We start from the raw sequence: 13892 nt of genomic DNA, 5'->3' as shown, positions 1-13892 counted from the left end.
CTAAGTAACTTTGCACCTAACCTTTACCAGGTAAAGGTTAGACATATAGGTGACTTATAAGTTACTTAAGTGCAGTGTAAAATGGCCGTGAAATAACGTGGACGTTATTTCACTCAGGCTGCAGTGGCAGGCCTGTGTAAGAATTGTCAGAGCTCCCTATGGGTGGCAAAAGAATTGCTGCAGCCCATAGGGATCTCCTGGAACCCCAATACCCTGGGTACCTTAGTACCATATACTAGGGAATTATAAGGGTGTTCCAGTAAGCCAATGTAAATTGGTAAAATTGGTCACTAGCCTGTTAGTGACAATTTGAAAGTAATGAGAGAGCATAACCACTGAGGTTCTGGTTAGCAGAGCCTCAGTGAGACAGTTAGGCACCACACAGGGAACATATACATGCACACCTATGAGCACTGGGGCCCTGTGTGACAGGGTCCCAGTGACACATACATATAGGCCACAAACCTATGAGCACTGGGGTCCTGACTAGCAGGATCCCAGTGACACATAACAACCATACTGAAAACATAGTGTTTTCACTATGAGCACTGAGGCCTGGCTATCAGGATCCCAGTGAGACAGTGAAAACAGTGACAAACACCCTGACATACACTCACAAACAGGCCAAAAGTGGGGGTAACAAGGCTAGAAAGAGGCTACCTTCTCACACTGATGGCAGCCATTGTCCCCGTTTCTAGCCTCCCCCTCCAACTTCCTCCACCCAGACCCAATCCCCTGTAACCCAGCCTATCCCAAGCACACCTTCAGACCAGCATGCACACACGTCAACACACAAGGGAAGCTCAGGCAAACATAAGCACCACACATCCCACAGGCACTCATGCAAACATCACACACATGCAGACACACCAACATCCACTGCCTCCACTGTGTCCCCTCCTCCTCCTCGTCTCCCTCCTCTCTCCCAGTGTTGTCTACACTCACACCTGCATGCACTACATCTACAGCCACTACTACCAGCACACACACCACCACACCCCGCTCACGTGCAGTCACCACCTCCACTACCATTCACACGTCCCCTGTGTCCTCTCCCAGTGTGTCTGTGACGCCACCTCCCAAGATACACAAACGCAGGCACACACCCACCCAACAGCCATCCACCTCACGACAGCCTCCAGCGCATGCACCTTCACCCAAAGTCACCAAACGAACACCTCCTACAACCGCAACCTCTTCCTCCACTCCCAAACCCCCTCCAGCTACCCGTCCCAGTGTCTCCCAAAAACTTTTCCTGTCCAACCTTGACCTCTTTCCCACACCTCTCCCACCCCGTCCATCTCCTAGGGCCCGACTCTCCAGGTCCCAACCTAGCACCTCAGCCACAACATCTCCGGGACCAGTGGTGCCTGTAGTCACCGGAATCTGGAGTGCACCGGCCACCAGGGCAGCCAGTGTGGCATGGAGCCACAGCACGGACAGTCCCCCACCTGTCAAGCATCAAAAGTTGGCCAGTGCCCGGCGGGAGAGGGGGAAGACTCCAGCCACCAAAGCCGCTCCCAGGGATCCCGGTGGGAGTGTGGAGTCAGCGGCCACAAGAAACCCGGCAAGTCTGGGAAGAGCAGCACGGTGGAGAAGACGCCATCATCCCCGCTGCCCAGGAGGCCACCGCCAGCACCTGCCCTGCTGCCCAAGAGGCCACCGCCAGCACCTGCCCGGCTGCCCAGAAGGCTACCGCCATCATCCCCGCTGCACAGGAGGCCACCACCAGCACCTGCCCTGCTGCCCAGGAGGCCATCATCCCCGCTGCCCAGGAGGCCACCGCCAGCACTTGCCCTGCTGCCCAGGAGGCCACCGCCATCATCCCCGCTGCCCAGGAGGCCACCGCCAGCACCTGCCCTGCTGCCCAAGAGGCCACCGCCAGCACCTGCCCTGCTGCCCAGGAGGCGACCACCATCATCCCAGCTGCCCAGGAGGCCACCGCCAGCACCTGCCCTGCTGCCCAGGAGGCCACTGCCATCATCCCCGCTGCCCAGGAGGCCACCGCCAGCACCTGCCCTGCTGCCCAAGATGCCACCGCCATCATCCCCGCTGCCCAGGAGGCCACCGCCAGCACCTGCCCTGCTGCCAAGAGGCCACTGCCATCATCCCCGCTGCCCAAGAGTCCACAGCCATCATCCCCGCTGCCCAAGAGGCCACCGCCAGCACAAGCCCCGCTGGACTAGAGAGGACCACCAGCACAAGCACCGCTGGGCTAGAGAGGACCGCCAGCACAAGCCCCGCTGGGCTAGAGAGGACCGCCAGAACAAGCCCGCTGGGCTAAAGAGGACCGCCAGCACAAGCCCCGCAGGGCTAGAGAGGACAGCCAGCACAAGCTACGCTGGGCTAGAGAGGACTGCCAGCACAAGCCCCGCTGGGCTAGAGAGGAGCGCCAGCAGCTGAGTCACTGCAAAGGAGCCCGCCGCCTCAAGCACCGCTGAACAGGGCACCGCCGCTACAAGCACCGCTGAACAGGGCACCGCCGCCTCAAGCACCGCTGAACAGGGCACCGCCGCTACAAGCACCGCTGAACAGGGCACCGCCACCACAAGCACAGCTGAACAGGGCACCGCCGCCTCAAGCACCGCTGAACAGGGCACCGCCGCTTCAAGCACCGCTGAACAGGGCACCGCCGCCACAAGAACCGCTGAACAGGGCACCGCCACCTCAAGCACCACTGAACAGGGCACCGCCGCCTCAAGCACCACTGAACAGGGCATGGCCGCTACAAGCACCGCTGAACAGGGCACCGCTGCTTCAAGTACCGCTGAACAGGGCACCGTTGCTACAAGCACCGCTGGCCCATGAGCAGCAAGGGCACTGACGCTACTGAGTCCGTCACGAGCAGGATGAACCAATCTGGGCACAGAGCCCCCTCCAGAACCAGTGGAGACTGCCATCCACAACCTCTGTCCTTAGCAGGATGAAGCACTCTGGGCACCATGCCCCCTCCAGAACCCGTGGAGACTGTCATCCACTACCTCTGTCCTTAGCAGGATGAAGCACTCTGGGCACCATGCCCCCTCCAGAACCAGTGGAGACTGTCATCCACTACCTCTGTCCTTAGCAGGATGAAGCACTCTGAGAACCATGCCCCCTCCAGAACCAGTGGAGACAGTTATCCACTTGAGAGACTGTGGCTTTGTACTCCCCAGGGCTGAACAGTGGGCAACCCACCCACTGTATAGACTTGAGAGACTGTGGCTTTGCACTCCCCAGGATTGAACAGTGGGCATGTGGCCCTCTCGTGGATTTGGCGTTGTGCACTCAACCGGCTGAGGTGCCCTCCCTTTCTCTCCCCCGGAGGTGCCTGTTTTCTTGCTCTCTGATGCCCCTGCAGTGTTCTCTCCGTCATGGTCGGGGAACTTGTGTGGGCCTCGCCCATACCGTGTGGGCCCAGTGATCCACGGACTTCATTGGAGCTCTACCTGGACTACTAAGCTTGGTGTATATTTTGTTTATGGTGTATATTTATATTTTTGCATACTTGATTTTAATATATTACAATGGTTACACTCATTCCCTTTTGTCTTTGCATTCTTTCGGGGGGGTTGCGGGTGTAACTGTAATGTATCATGCTGTATTTGTGTGTGTGTTGTCGTGGGTGAGAGTGGGGGTGTTGCGTGTGTGTGTCCCTGTTTTTTCCCTCCCCCCTCCCCTGTGTCGTAGGTGCAGTACTCACCGTTGTCTTCGCCGCCGGTGTTCGTGCTCCTGGTAGAGGAGCAAGAAGATAAGGGCTGGCAGGATGTGCAGCTCTGGTTCCATGGCATCTGGATTCCTCGTGGGGTGTGTAGAGGTGAGCGTTTTCCCTTCGAGATCCTGTTTCCGCCGTGTTTTTATCCGCAGTGAATCCGCCCCGGGAAAAGGTGGCGGATTGGTAGGTTGTGATACTGTGGGCGGTACTTTGTCTTCCGCCTGTCTGTTGGCGGTGACCGCCAAGCTGTTTGTCTGTACCGCCGTGGCGGTCGGAGTGTTAAAGTGGCTGTCTTTGTTGGCGGTTTCCGCCACTGTCGTAATTCCATTTTTTTTACCGCCGGCCTGTTGGCGGTCTTACCGCCGCTTTAACACCGTCCGCCAGGGTTGTAATGATCACCAAAGTGTCACCTTTGAAATTGCAGTAGTGTCAGAAGTCAGTGAAATACTTGGGACACCAAATTGAGAAAGGGTCAAGGAGAATTTCCAGAGAGAGGATCACAATGATATTGCAGAGAAGTCCTCCGACTTCACAGAGAGATGTCAGAATGTTTCTGGGAATGGTAGGTTATTGTCGTCAGTGGATTCCAAATTTTGCTGAGATTGCCAAACCATTGCAGCAACTGACACATAAGGAGGTTACTGACCCCATTATGATAGATGAAGATCAGATGAAACCATTTACTGAGTTGAGAGAGAGTTTGTGCAGAGCTCCCACGTTGGGAATGCCTGATTACACGAAATTCACATTGTTTTGTCTTGAACGTGATGCTTGTTCTTTGTCTGTTTTGACACAGGTCCATGGAGGTGCTTATCGACCAGTAGCCTATTTTTCAGCTACCTTGGACCCAGTCGCAGCAGCTTTACCAGGTTGTCTGGGTGCGGTTGCCGCAGTTGGTCAAAGCTTGTCACAATGTGAGGGAGTAGTGATGGCATACTCTTTAACAGTAATGGTATCCCACTCTGTTGAGATTTTACTGACAAGGACGAAAATGCAGTATTTGACTGTTGCAAGACTGAAAAGGTATGAGACAAGCATACTAGGGGCTCCAAATGTAATGCTGAAAAGAAGTACAGTGTTGAACCCGGCAACATTATTTCCAAGTGATACTGTTGAAATTGAAAAGGAGGAAGACATTGAGCATGATTGTCTTGAGGAAACTGAACTGTGTACAAAACCAAGGCCTGATATCAGAGATACCCGATTGGAAGAAAATGACTAAATTGTCTTTGTTGATGGCTCATGTCTCAGAGATGCCACAGGGACATAAAGAGCAGGATATGATGTAGGCACAATCACAGGTACTTTAGAAGCTTCCTGGCTTTGAGGTGTATATTCAGCACAAGTAGCAGAATTGGTAGCTCTTACTAGAGCGTGCCATGTTTCTGGGAGGCTGAGAGTCACAATCTATACTGACAGTCAATATGGATTTGGAATTGTTCATGATTTTGGTCAATTGTCATCGCAAAGAGGTTTCCTGACCTCTACTGGTACACCAGTAAGAAATGACGACAAGATAAAAGAGTTGGTGTATGCAATACAGTTGCCTGAAGAAATTGCCGTGGTGAAATGCAGTGCGCATCAAATGGCACAGGATTACACCTCACTGGGAAATGGATATGCGGTTCAAGTCGCAAGGTTTTGCGCATTGTGCTGTATACCGTTCAAGGACAAGTGGGAATTGATGTCAGAAGAAGATAACACATGTACAAGTTTTGCATTGAAAGTGATCGATACTCTGGAAGAGTTTAAAACATTGCAAAGTAATGTTGACAAGGAAGAGAAACACCTCTGGGCCAAATTGAAATGTGCCCAATGTCAAGATGAGATTTGGGTTTCTGAGGAGGGAGAGATGGTCCTGTCCAATAGTTTATTGTCGCAAATGCCCAGGTTTTATCATGGCCAGGCAGACATTGGGGGGGATACCATGGTTAGATTGTTCAAGATCGACTAGTTTAACCCTAGGTTCAGGCAAGTAGCAGAGGCAGTATGTCATCGCTGTATAATTTGTCAGCAGCTAAATGTGGGAAGAGGGACGGTGGTGAACTTGAGCCACATTGGAAGAGCAGGAGGTCCATTCAGCAGAATGCAATTGGATTTCATTAAGATGCCTGGGTGTGGAGGTCTGAAGTATGTATTGGTGATAGTGTGTGCCTTTAGTCACTGGATTGAAGCATACCCTACCAGAGGGAATGACAGTCTCACAGTAGCAAAATTGTTGCTTAGGGAGTTGATACCACGTTTCGGGTTTCTGATCTTTTTAGAATCAGATAGGGGAACTCACTTCAATAACGAGGTGATTAAACTCTTATGTGCAGCACTAAACATCAAGCAAAAGCTGCATTGTAGCTATCGCCCTGAAGCATCAGGACTGGGGGAACACTTGAATGGTACCTTGAAATCAAGAATTGCAAAGATGTGTGCAGCTCCAAATTTGAAGTGGCCAGATGCATTGCCTTTGGTGTTGATGTCAATGAGAAACACACCTGACAGAAAGACAGGGCTGTTGCACCATGAGATCCTCATGGGCCGAGCAATGAGATTACTAGCAGTTCCAGCCAATGCACTTGTAAACATTACAGATGATATAGTGTTGGACTACGGCAAAGGTCTGGCTGATGTGGTTCGCTCACCCTGCCACCCATCCACGATCCAGAACACAACCTGAGAGCTGGTGACTGGGTCGTTGTCAGAAAGCATGTTCGTAAGACCTGTTTGGAGCCGCATTGGAGGGGTCCTTATCAGGTGGTGTTAACAACTACGACAGCTGTGAAGTGTGCAAAACTCCTGAACTGGGGACATGCGAGCCATACAAAGAGAGTGGTATGTCCACCAGATCATGGAGAAGCGTTGTTGAAAGCACCAACAACGGGGAAACAGGTCACCGCACCTGAGCAAGAAAAAGAGCCAATAGAGCCTGAAGTTGAACCAGAGCTTGTGGAAGGTGGTTCTATTAACCCTGTAAAATACGAGAGTGAAGAATTACAGGAGGGTGCAGAAGAAACAATCTTGACGTATACAGCAGTAGAGTCTAGCTCAGCAGAGGTTCTTCCATTAGCAGATGGTGCTGAAAAGCAGACAGAGCAAGTGCCAGACCAAGAGGGGGAAAGAGTTGAGATGGGTCAAAGTCAAAGGTATCCAACTCTTCCTGAGCCTGTTGCAGGTCCATCAAGAGAAAACACCATAGAGAAAGGGTCCGATCTTGAGAAGAATATTGACAGAAGGAACAAGAAAAGGAGATAATTGGCCTGAATCGCAGATTGAGAAGAAAAAGGAACTGGTCATAAAGGAAACAATAGAGGAAGGAGTGGATACTATGAGAAAAGAAGAATTGAGTGAAGGAGAATTAAGTGGTGATCGAAAGTTGAAAAGAAAGAGAATAGCAAGTCGACGCTGCACAGGTCCTCACTGGGCATATGCAACTACCAATGAATGGCAACACGAGTTTATGTCTTTTTGTTTTGATAGGGAAGTTCTGAGTAAGTACTTTGATGCAACCTGAAGGCGAGCAGGAAGCTAATTTATTGAGCTAATCAAGAGAAATCTTAAAGAGACTGTTGAAAATAAAACTGAAAGAGACATTAATAACCTGAGTTGACATAAAACCGGATGTGACCAGCTGCTAATCGATTTGACAAAGGACAAAGGAAAAGGGTTCCTGGATGTGAAATTGAACTGTGAGAGAAGATTTTTTCTTTATTTTTTATTTTAATGCACTTTATCTAAGAGTTACTTCTGCTTTCTGATTCTTTACAGATCATGGCTGAGCTAAATAATCAATATAGAATTGCTAGGCACTGTAGATACATGAGTGTTGGATTGGCAGTTATGTGTGGAATAATGTTTATAGTGATGATTGTGGTAATGTCTGTTCATGTTATGAAAAGAGCTACTATTACTTCTGCTCCTGAAACCAGTACATTAACAGCTTTAGAGAGGTTTAAGTTAGATGAGAAGTATTTGCATGATTATACTAATGCACAAGGAGAGCTTTTTTCTAATGTTTTCTATTGCTTACTGAGTGAGTATGTTGAAACAATGGATGCGAGGAATTGTCTTGTGTGTACGCAAATTCCTTTGTCAGTAGAAGAAGTACCATAGTCTTCCACTAATTTATGGAATAAGCTGTAGTTTGCTACTAACAAGGTTCTATAACCAAGAGTACATACAGTATTTTTATTCCAACCACGATGGTTAAATGGTACTGAGAATTAACAATAACCTTGTCTAACTAGACCAAAGTAAAACAATGTCTAGTTACAGATAGGGTTACCAGGTGACTCCATGTTATCAGGACATTTTGTATCAAGGTTTGGATTTTTAATCACTGGTGCATTCTGGGAATTGTAGTCTTGGTTAATTTCACCTGGACTACAGTACCTGAAAAGAGTTGTCAAAGGTTTGGACTGAGGAAGTGGTATAATGTTACATGAGGTAACCTGGAAACCGTGGACCATGTCCTCCCTGATAAGAAAGCATGGCTACTCCACTGCTTTATACTCTTAACAAGGATACCACACGACCACAGAACATTCTGAGGAAACAACACGGTAACTGTTTCAAGAAAGAAATGTTTAGCTCCTGAAATACTACGGTGGGGCCAACAATTTTATACCTGGTTTCAATTAAGTTTCAGAAAAGAGAGGGAAAACAATCATGTGCTCGAATACTTCTTCCTTCATACCGCAAAAGCAGCTTGTAAATGTTCATTTTTGTTAGAAGGATGTGGGCCAACATAAAGTAAAACTGTGTTGCGTCTATTTCTTCTCATTTTGAAATGATAGTGTGCGTGGCCGCAGGCTCTGCCTCGGACTTCATTGGGCCAAACGGGGCTCCCTGTGTGCTGATTACCACAACGCGTCATTTTGGGACGTTATATAGCCAGGGGAGAAGGAAAACGCATTGGCTTTCAGCGCCAAAATCATCACGCTTCCTTTGATCCCACAGAGACAGTGACAGGAGGGGAGAGGGCCGGGGGGCGGAGGGAGCCTCTTTATCAACAAGTCCTGCGACCCCTAGGTGCGGCGCGACAATGTCAGGTCAACTTGTGGAAGTGGAGAAGCCTATCTGAGCCCAGATGATGATAAAGAGAGCGAAGGGGGCGACCGGCAAGCCTTGTAATTATCATCATCTGCTTTCCCCTCTTCTGGCAAAGAAACACTCCATCCATTTGCAGAAATCGCCCGCGGAAACGTTACATCAAAACTAATCACAACGATTAAAATCAGCTTTTTGTGCACCGGGAGAGAGAGGGAGCAATAAGCAAGTTGGAGGCTGGAGCGAGGCTGATTTCCCTCACACACGCAGGCACCGAGAGCAGTCAGACACAAAATATGCCACATAAAGCTATCCATACTTTTTAAATCAATCCTGCAGCCCCTTCCATCAGTTAATTTAATTTCAACTTTTTTATATATTGTATGTTTCCCCCTCTCTCTCCGCTTCCCGGGATTGATTTAGACTCGAGGTGGAGGCATGAGCTAATTGTATCCTGATCCCTGCCTTGAGGGGTTTCGAAGCCCTGGAGCAACTATTCTCTCTGTATTTTGTTCTCTCTACCTTGGCCAAGCTATTGCATTTCTCCCTGGCGTGGCGAGCAGAGCAGATCGCTGGAAGAAACCGGTGAGGGGGCGAGAGAAGTTGGAGAGAAAGAGAAAGAGAGACCCGGCTGTCCCCGATGTTTCAGGTAAGCGCCCGGCTTCCTTCGGTTTGTTGTTGTTTGCTCTGCGATGGTTTAGACTGGGGACTTTTCGGGCGCAGCTCGGCTGCTTTTACGCATGTGCCAGCAGCAGCAGACGCTTGGCAGATCTCTCTCACTGATCATCACTTCCTTGTGAGAGATAAAAAAAAGCGCACACACAAAACCCTATTGATCGGGAGTTCAAACCGGGCGTGTGGGAGGCGGGAATGCGGGTTGTCTGCAGAGGGACCCGCTACAGGGCACGGGCTGCCACTGTCGGCATAGCCGGAACCTGGCAGCGTCATGTGGGGCTGAGGGTCTCAGCAACCGGGAGGGGCACCTCAGCCCTTCGCGGGCAAAGCTGTGGGCACTGCGGGGTGCGAGGGTGTATGGCACATGGAGTTAAGGGGTCCTCCGGTGCTGGGGGAGTGAAGACTGCGAGTACTCGCTCCCGACAGGGATGGCGCAGGACTGCCATTAGCCATCCGGAACCTGTGTTTGCTTTCTGGGCGACAGGGGGCGCCTCTGGCTTGGTATGAACACATTGTGGGGTCTCCGTTTGTCCCCCAGGGCTGCAAAAGCGTCTCGAACCCTTGTCCCGATCGAGGAGCGCGCAGCTAGCCGCTCCAGACCGCCCTCTTTTCCCCTCCTCGGGCGGGCTTGGCTGCTGTATGTTGTCAGGCATAGCAGCAGCCTCACCCCCTGGCCGCAGAAAGGCAGCCAAGCCCACAGCCCCTTGCTCACGTACCCTCATCGCCCTTTACACGTCCAGAAACGTATTGCCATACTTGTCCTTTAGGTGCCTTTTGTTTTTCTGCCTTTTTGTATATTTGTTTACCCCTCCTCCTCCAAACGCCTCAGATCCTCTTTCTTTTCATGAAAGACGCCATTGTGCTGCTGCAGAGTTTGCCTGAGGGGTTTTTCTTTTTTTCCTGCTTTTATTTTAAGCAGGAGGTACTTTTGTCCACATTCCCCTCACACTTCATTGCTCAGCCAAAGAACCATCTACTGTGCACATCTCCCATCAGGAGTTAGACCTATTATTATAAAATTACCTTAAAATTAGCATTTTAACAATAGTCTTTCTGCTGTCACAGGGACTCTCTGAATCTGGCTCTAGGTGTTCTGAATCAAGCCGATGGATATATTTTCCCTGCAATGAAGCAGGCAGCTCAAGTCTCACGGAGTGTGGGTCTCACAACAGGAACCACAATCTCGCCCTTGAACCGCCTCAAATTGGAGTTCGTGTTTTCTTATACCTGGAAATAATGTTTTTGCCGAACCTTTAACTTCTACCCCAAAACATCAACCTCTAATTTTTTTTAGACTTAGTTATTGATTACTGTTTGACGCCCTGCCCAGGGTGGCCCTTTGAACTCCACTTTCCAACTTTCATTGGTCAGGTTTAGTAAATAAGAAACCTTACCCAGCAACCTAAGGTGCTGTTTGTTTAATGGGCCTCTGCAAATTCTATGCAAAATTAGAAAGTATTATTGTTTCATCCTTGTGCTGGTTGTTTGCCTGTGAAGATGGCTAGCTGAGGTGGTGGAGATTGGGCTACTAAAAACTAAAAATTAGCAGCAAAGATATCTTTATTTTAATACCTCATTTTTAGGTACAGGATAACGGGCAACTAAAAATTAGCAGCAAAGATATTTTTATCTTAATACTTCATTTCTAGGTACAAGATAATCAATCAGGATTTATGAAGGGTGGCTAATCACCCCTGAGGCTATCTATGTCTTGAGAGCTATTCTGCTTCCGGGAAGGTTGTTCCAGGACTTAGCAGTGAGTTTGGAGAAGGACCATCCTCCACTGTTGCTTAGTTGGATGCAGGTGTGTGTGGGATGAAGAGGGAGGCAGGGCGCAGGAATCTGGAGGGCTGGTCGAAGTTCATGCAGTGGTTGATGTAAGCTGGTCCTTCATTGTGGCTGGCTTTGTAGGTGTATATCAGCGTCTTGAATTGACATTTTATGAATAGGGAGTCATTGAAGTTTCTATGAGGTGGGGGTGTGGGTCTGTCCTGGGAGGTTGAGGATGCGTCTGTCCGCTGAGTTCTGTATGGTCCGTAGTCTCTTCAGAAGATGTGGAGATATGTACATATATTGCATTTATGTATTGCAGCCAGCTGTTGATAAGGGCTTGAGTGACCGTTTGTCTGGTTGACAGGGAGCTGACTGAAGATCTTATAGAGCATATGAAGAGTGAGGAAGCAGGCAGAGGAAACTGGGTTGATCTGGTTCTTCATGGTGTGTTTGTTGTTCAGGATAATGCAAGGTTGTGGGATGGTCTTTCTGAGAGGGTCCTAGGTCAGGAGGCCACCATGTGTTGTTCCATTGGGTGGTGTTATTTCCGAAGATCAGCAGTTCTGTTTTGTCGGAGTTGAGTTTTAGGCGGTTGTACATCATCCAGTCGGCAATGCTAGTCATGCAACTGTGGAAGTTGGCCCTTGTGGTGGAGATGTCTTCTGGTAGTGAGAAGATGAGCTTGGTGTTGTCTGCATAGGACATGATGTTTAGTCATTGGGTTTTGACAGTGTTGGACAAGGGGGGGTCATGTAGGTGTTGAATAGTGTTGGGCTGAGGGATGAGCCTTGAGGAATGCCCCTAAGTGATGTTCTTATGTTCCAAACTGTGACAGGCAAATTCTTTGGGCTCTTCCTGTGAAGGAGGAGATCCATTTGAGGGGGTTCTCCTTGGATTCCAATGTGATGAAGCCTCTTGATAAGAGTATGGTGGGATACAGTGTTGACTGCTGTTGAGAGATCATGGAGGACTAGGGCTGCTGTACCCACCTCCCCCCTGTCCAGGACAGTTCTGATGTCGGCAGTGGTAGTGACCATGGCAACTTTGTTTCTGTGGTTGGTGCAGAACACAGACTGGTAAGAGTCCAGAAGATTGTTGTTCGCCACATGTTCTATGAATTGGCAGTTAATAGCCTTCTTGATGACTTTTGCAGGGAAGGGGAGCACAGTGATGTAGTTCTTGAGATCACTGGGGTCAGCAGAGGGTTTCTTGAGAATTGGTTTGACTTCTGCATGTTTCCAGCCTTCAGGAGAAGGTAGCCGAGGTGATTAATGTGTTGAGGATGGTGATGAGCTCCTTGCTAATAATCTTGCTCCCAATGATAACTATATTGGCACCCAAGTTAGTGGATATGAAACTGTTTTTGGGATGCAGTAACACTAAAATTAAGACATGGATTACACATATACTGGTGGTAGGGAGCTGATGTAAGTTAATTCACATGTTTTTCGACAATGAAACCACTAGAGTGGGCTCTCGTTAATTACAGGCATAAAACACCTTAAGATCCTCCTAGGGGAAGCAAGTCTACAAAAAACTTTTCTAAACAACAGAGTGAAGAAAGCTCATCTTGGGAAATGGAACCTGATGGATCACATAAATGAAATAAGTTTGGGACTGTGTCCAGTTTCATCAATTTCACTCATTAGGATGATTTGTCAAAAGTTGTTTATAGTTTTACCCCCATTACATTTTTGAAGTGACTGATGGTTTTTTATCTTTTTGAGAATGTGATCATGGCGGAAAAAAATGTCCACCAGCCATCAATAGTTTAGGTTTTTAGTTGTAATTTGATATGTGTATAGTGCATAGCTGTCACCAGGAAGGCTTTGTATAGAGTTGCTTACTCCGATAGATTGCAGTTCATGCTGGCATCTGTGGTTTCAAGGTGCATGTGTAGGAAGAGTTTGGTGTCATGCAAAATGCCAGCAATGTGTTTTCATCATGTCAGTGTGACCTTGATACAGCTATGCATGCATCTGTCATAGATTGATACGTGAATACCCGTTTACCCCTCGGGTGTATTTTTAGATTATCACTATGTTTACTGAGGGTTAGTAGGTGGGTTGTGATGGACACAAGGGGGCTAATTGTACACAGTGCTTTGGGAACACAACAGGCATTCCCTCCACATTTTATGACCTTAGGGCAGTATAGTGTTAACATAAGGGGCCACAAATGCTCGCTTGTTCCCTTTTGTTTTTTGGATCACTTTTGTGCAAAGTGTGCAGCTTGCAATCCCAAGAGAGAATTGCCTCATTTGCATGTATGCCTACCCCAAATTGATAAATGCGGTTGCTTTTGTTTCTGTTCCATGTTACCGATATGGGCTTTGTGTCAAAGAATCTGATGGGAGGGGCACTGTTTGTGCGCCATGTATCAGGTGTCACTCGGTGTGCTGGCCCTGATCGCACCATGACATATGGCAAGGTGGCCCCATGAATCGATTGTTGGGGAAGGGAAGCAGTCACTTTGTAAAACGCCAGAAGTAAGGGTAGCCTTGAGATTTTTACATACATGGATTGGAAAATAGTTCCATAATCTAGCGGTTTGTAAAATAAAGAAGTGTCTCTGAAATACGGTTTCACAGAATTAAAGTCTCTGAATCAGAAGAAAAGCCATTGAGAGTAGATTCTGTCTAGGCTGTCTGTCTGTTTGTTTGGTGTCAAGAAAGGAAGCTTAGCGCTCTCAAAGCAACAAAAACCGATGTTGG

The 13892-nt window shown here is 48.6% G+C and overlaps 1 protein-coding gene across 4 annotated transcripts in view; it reads left to right on the top strand.

The window, feature by feature from the left end:
• The first annotated feature begins 8546 nt into the window (after nucleotides 1-8546).
• The window catches only part of KCTD1 (potassium channel tetramerization domain containing 1), a 322274-nt gene continuing 316928 nt past the window's right edge, over nucleotides 8547-13892 (top strand). Inside the window, exon 1 of one of the 4 annotated variants that reach the window (XM_069220061.1) lies at nucleotides 8547-9380. In XM_069220061.1, coding sequence (XP_069076162.1) covers nucleotides 9372-9380 — 9 coding nt within the window. In that variant the 5' untranslated portion in view covers nucleotides 8547-9371. The remainder of the gene's footprint in view (nucleotides 9381-13892) is intronic. The other 3 variants (XM_069220058.1, XM_069220059.1, XM_069220062.1) reach the window with 3 other exon arrangements.

The sequence above is a fragment of the Pleurodeles waltl genome, chromosome 2_2, assembly GCF_031143425.1.
Source record: "Pleurodeles waltl isolate 20211129_DDA chromosome 2_2, aPleWal1.hap1.20221129, whole genome shotgun sequence".
NCBI classification, from domain to species: domain Eukaryota; kingdom Metazoa; phylum Chordata; class Amphibia; order Caudata; family Salamandridae; genus Pleurodeles; species Pleurodeles waltl.
Note: the sequence above shows the minus strand (reverse complement) of the source record. Positions and strands in the feature narration are given on the sequence as shown.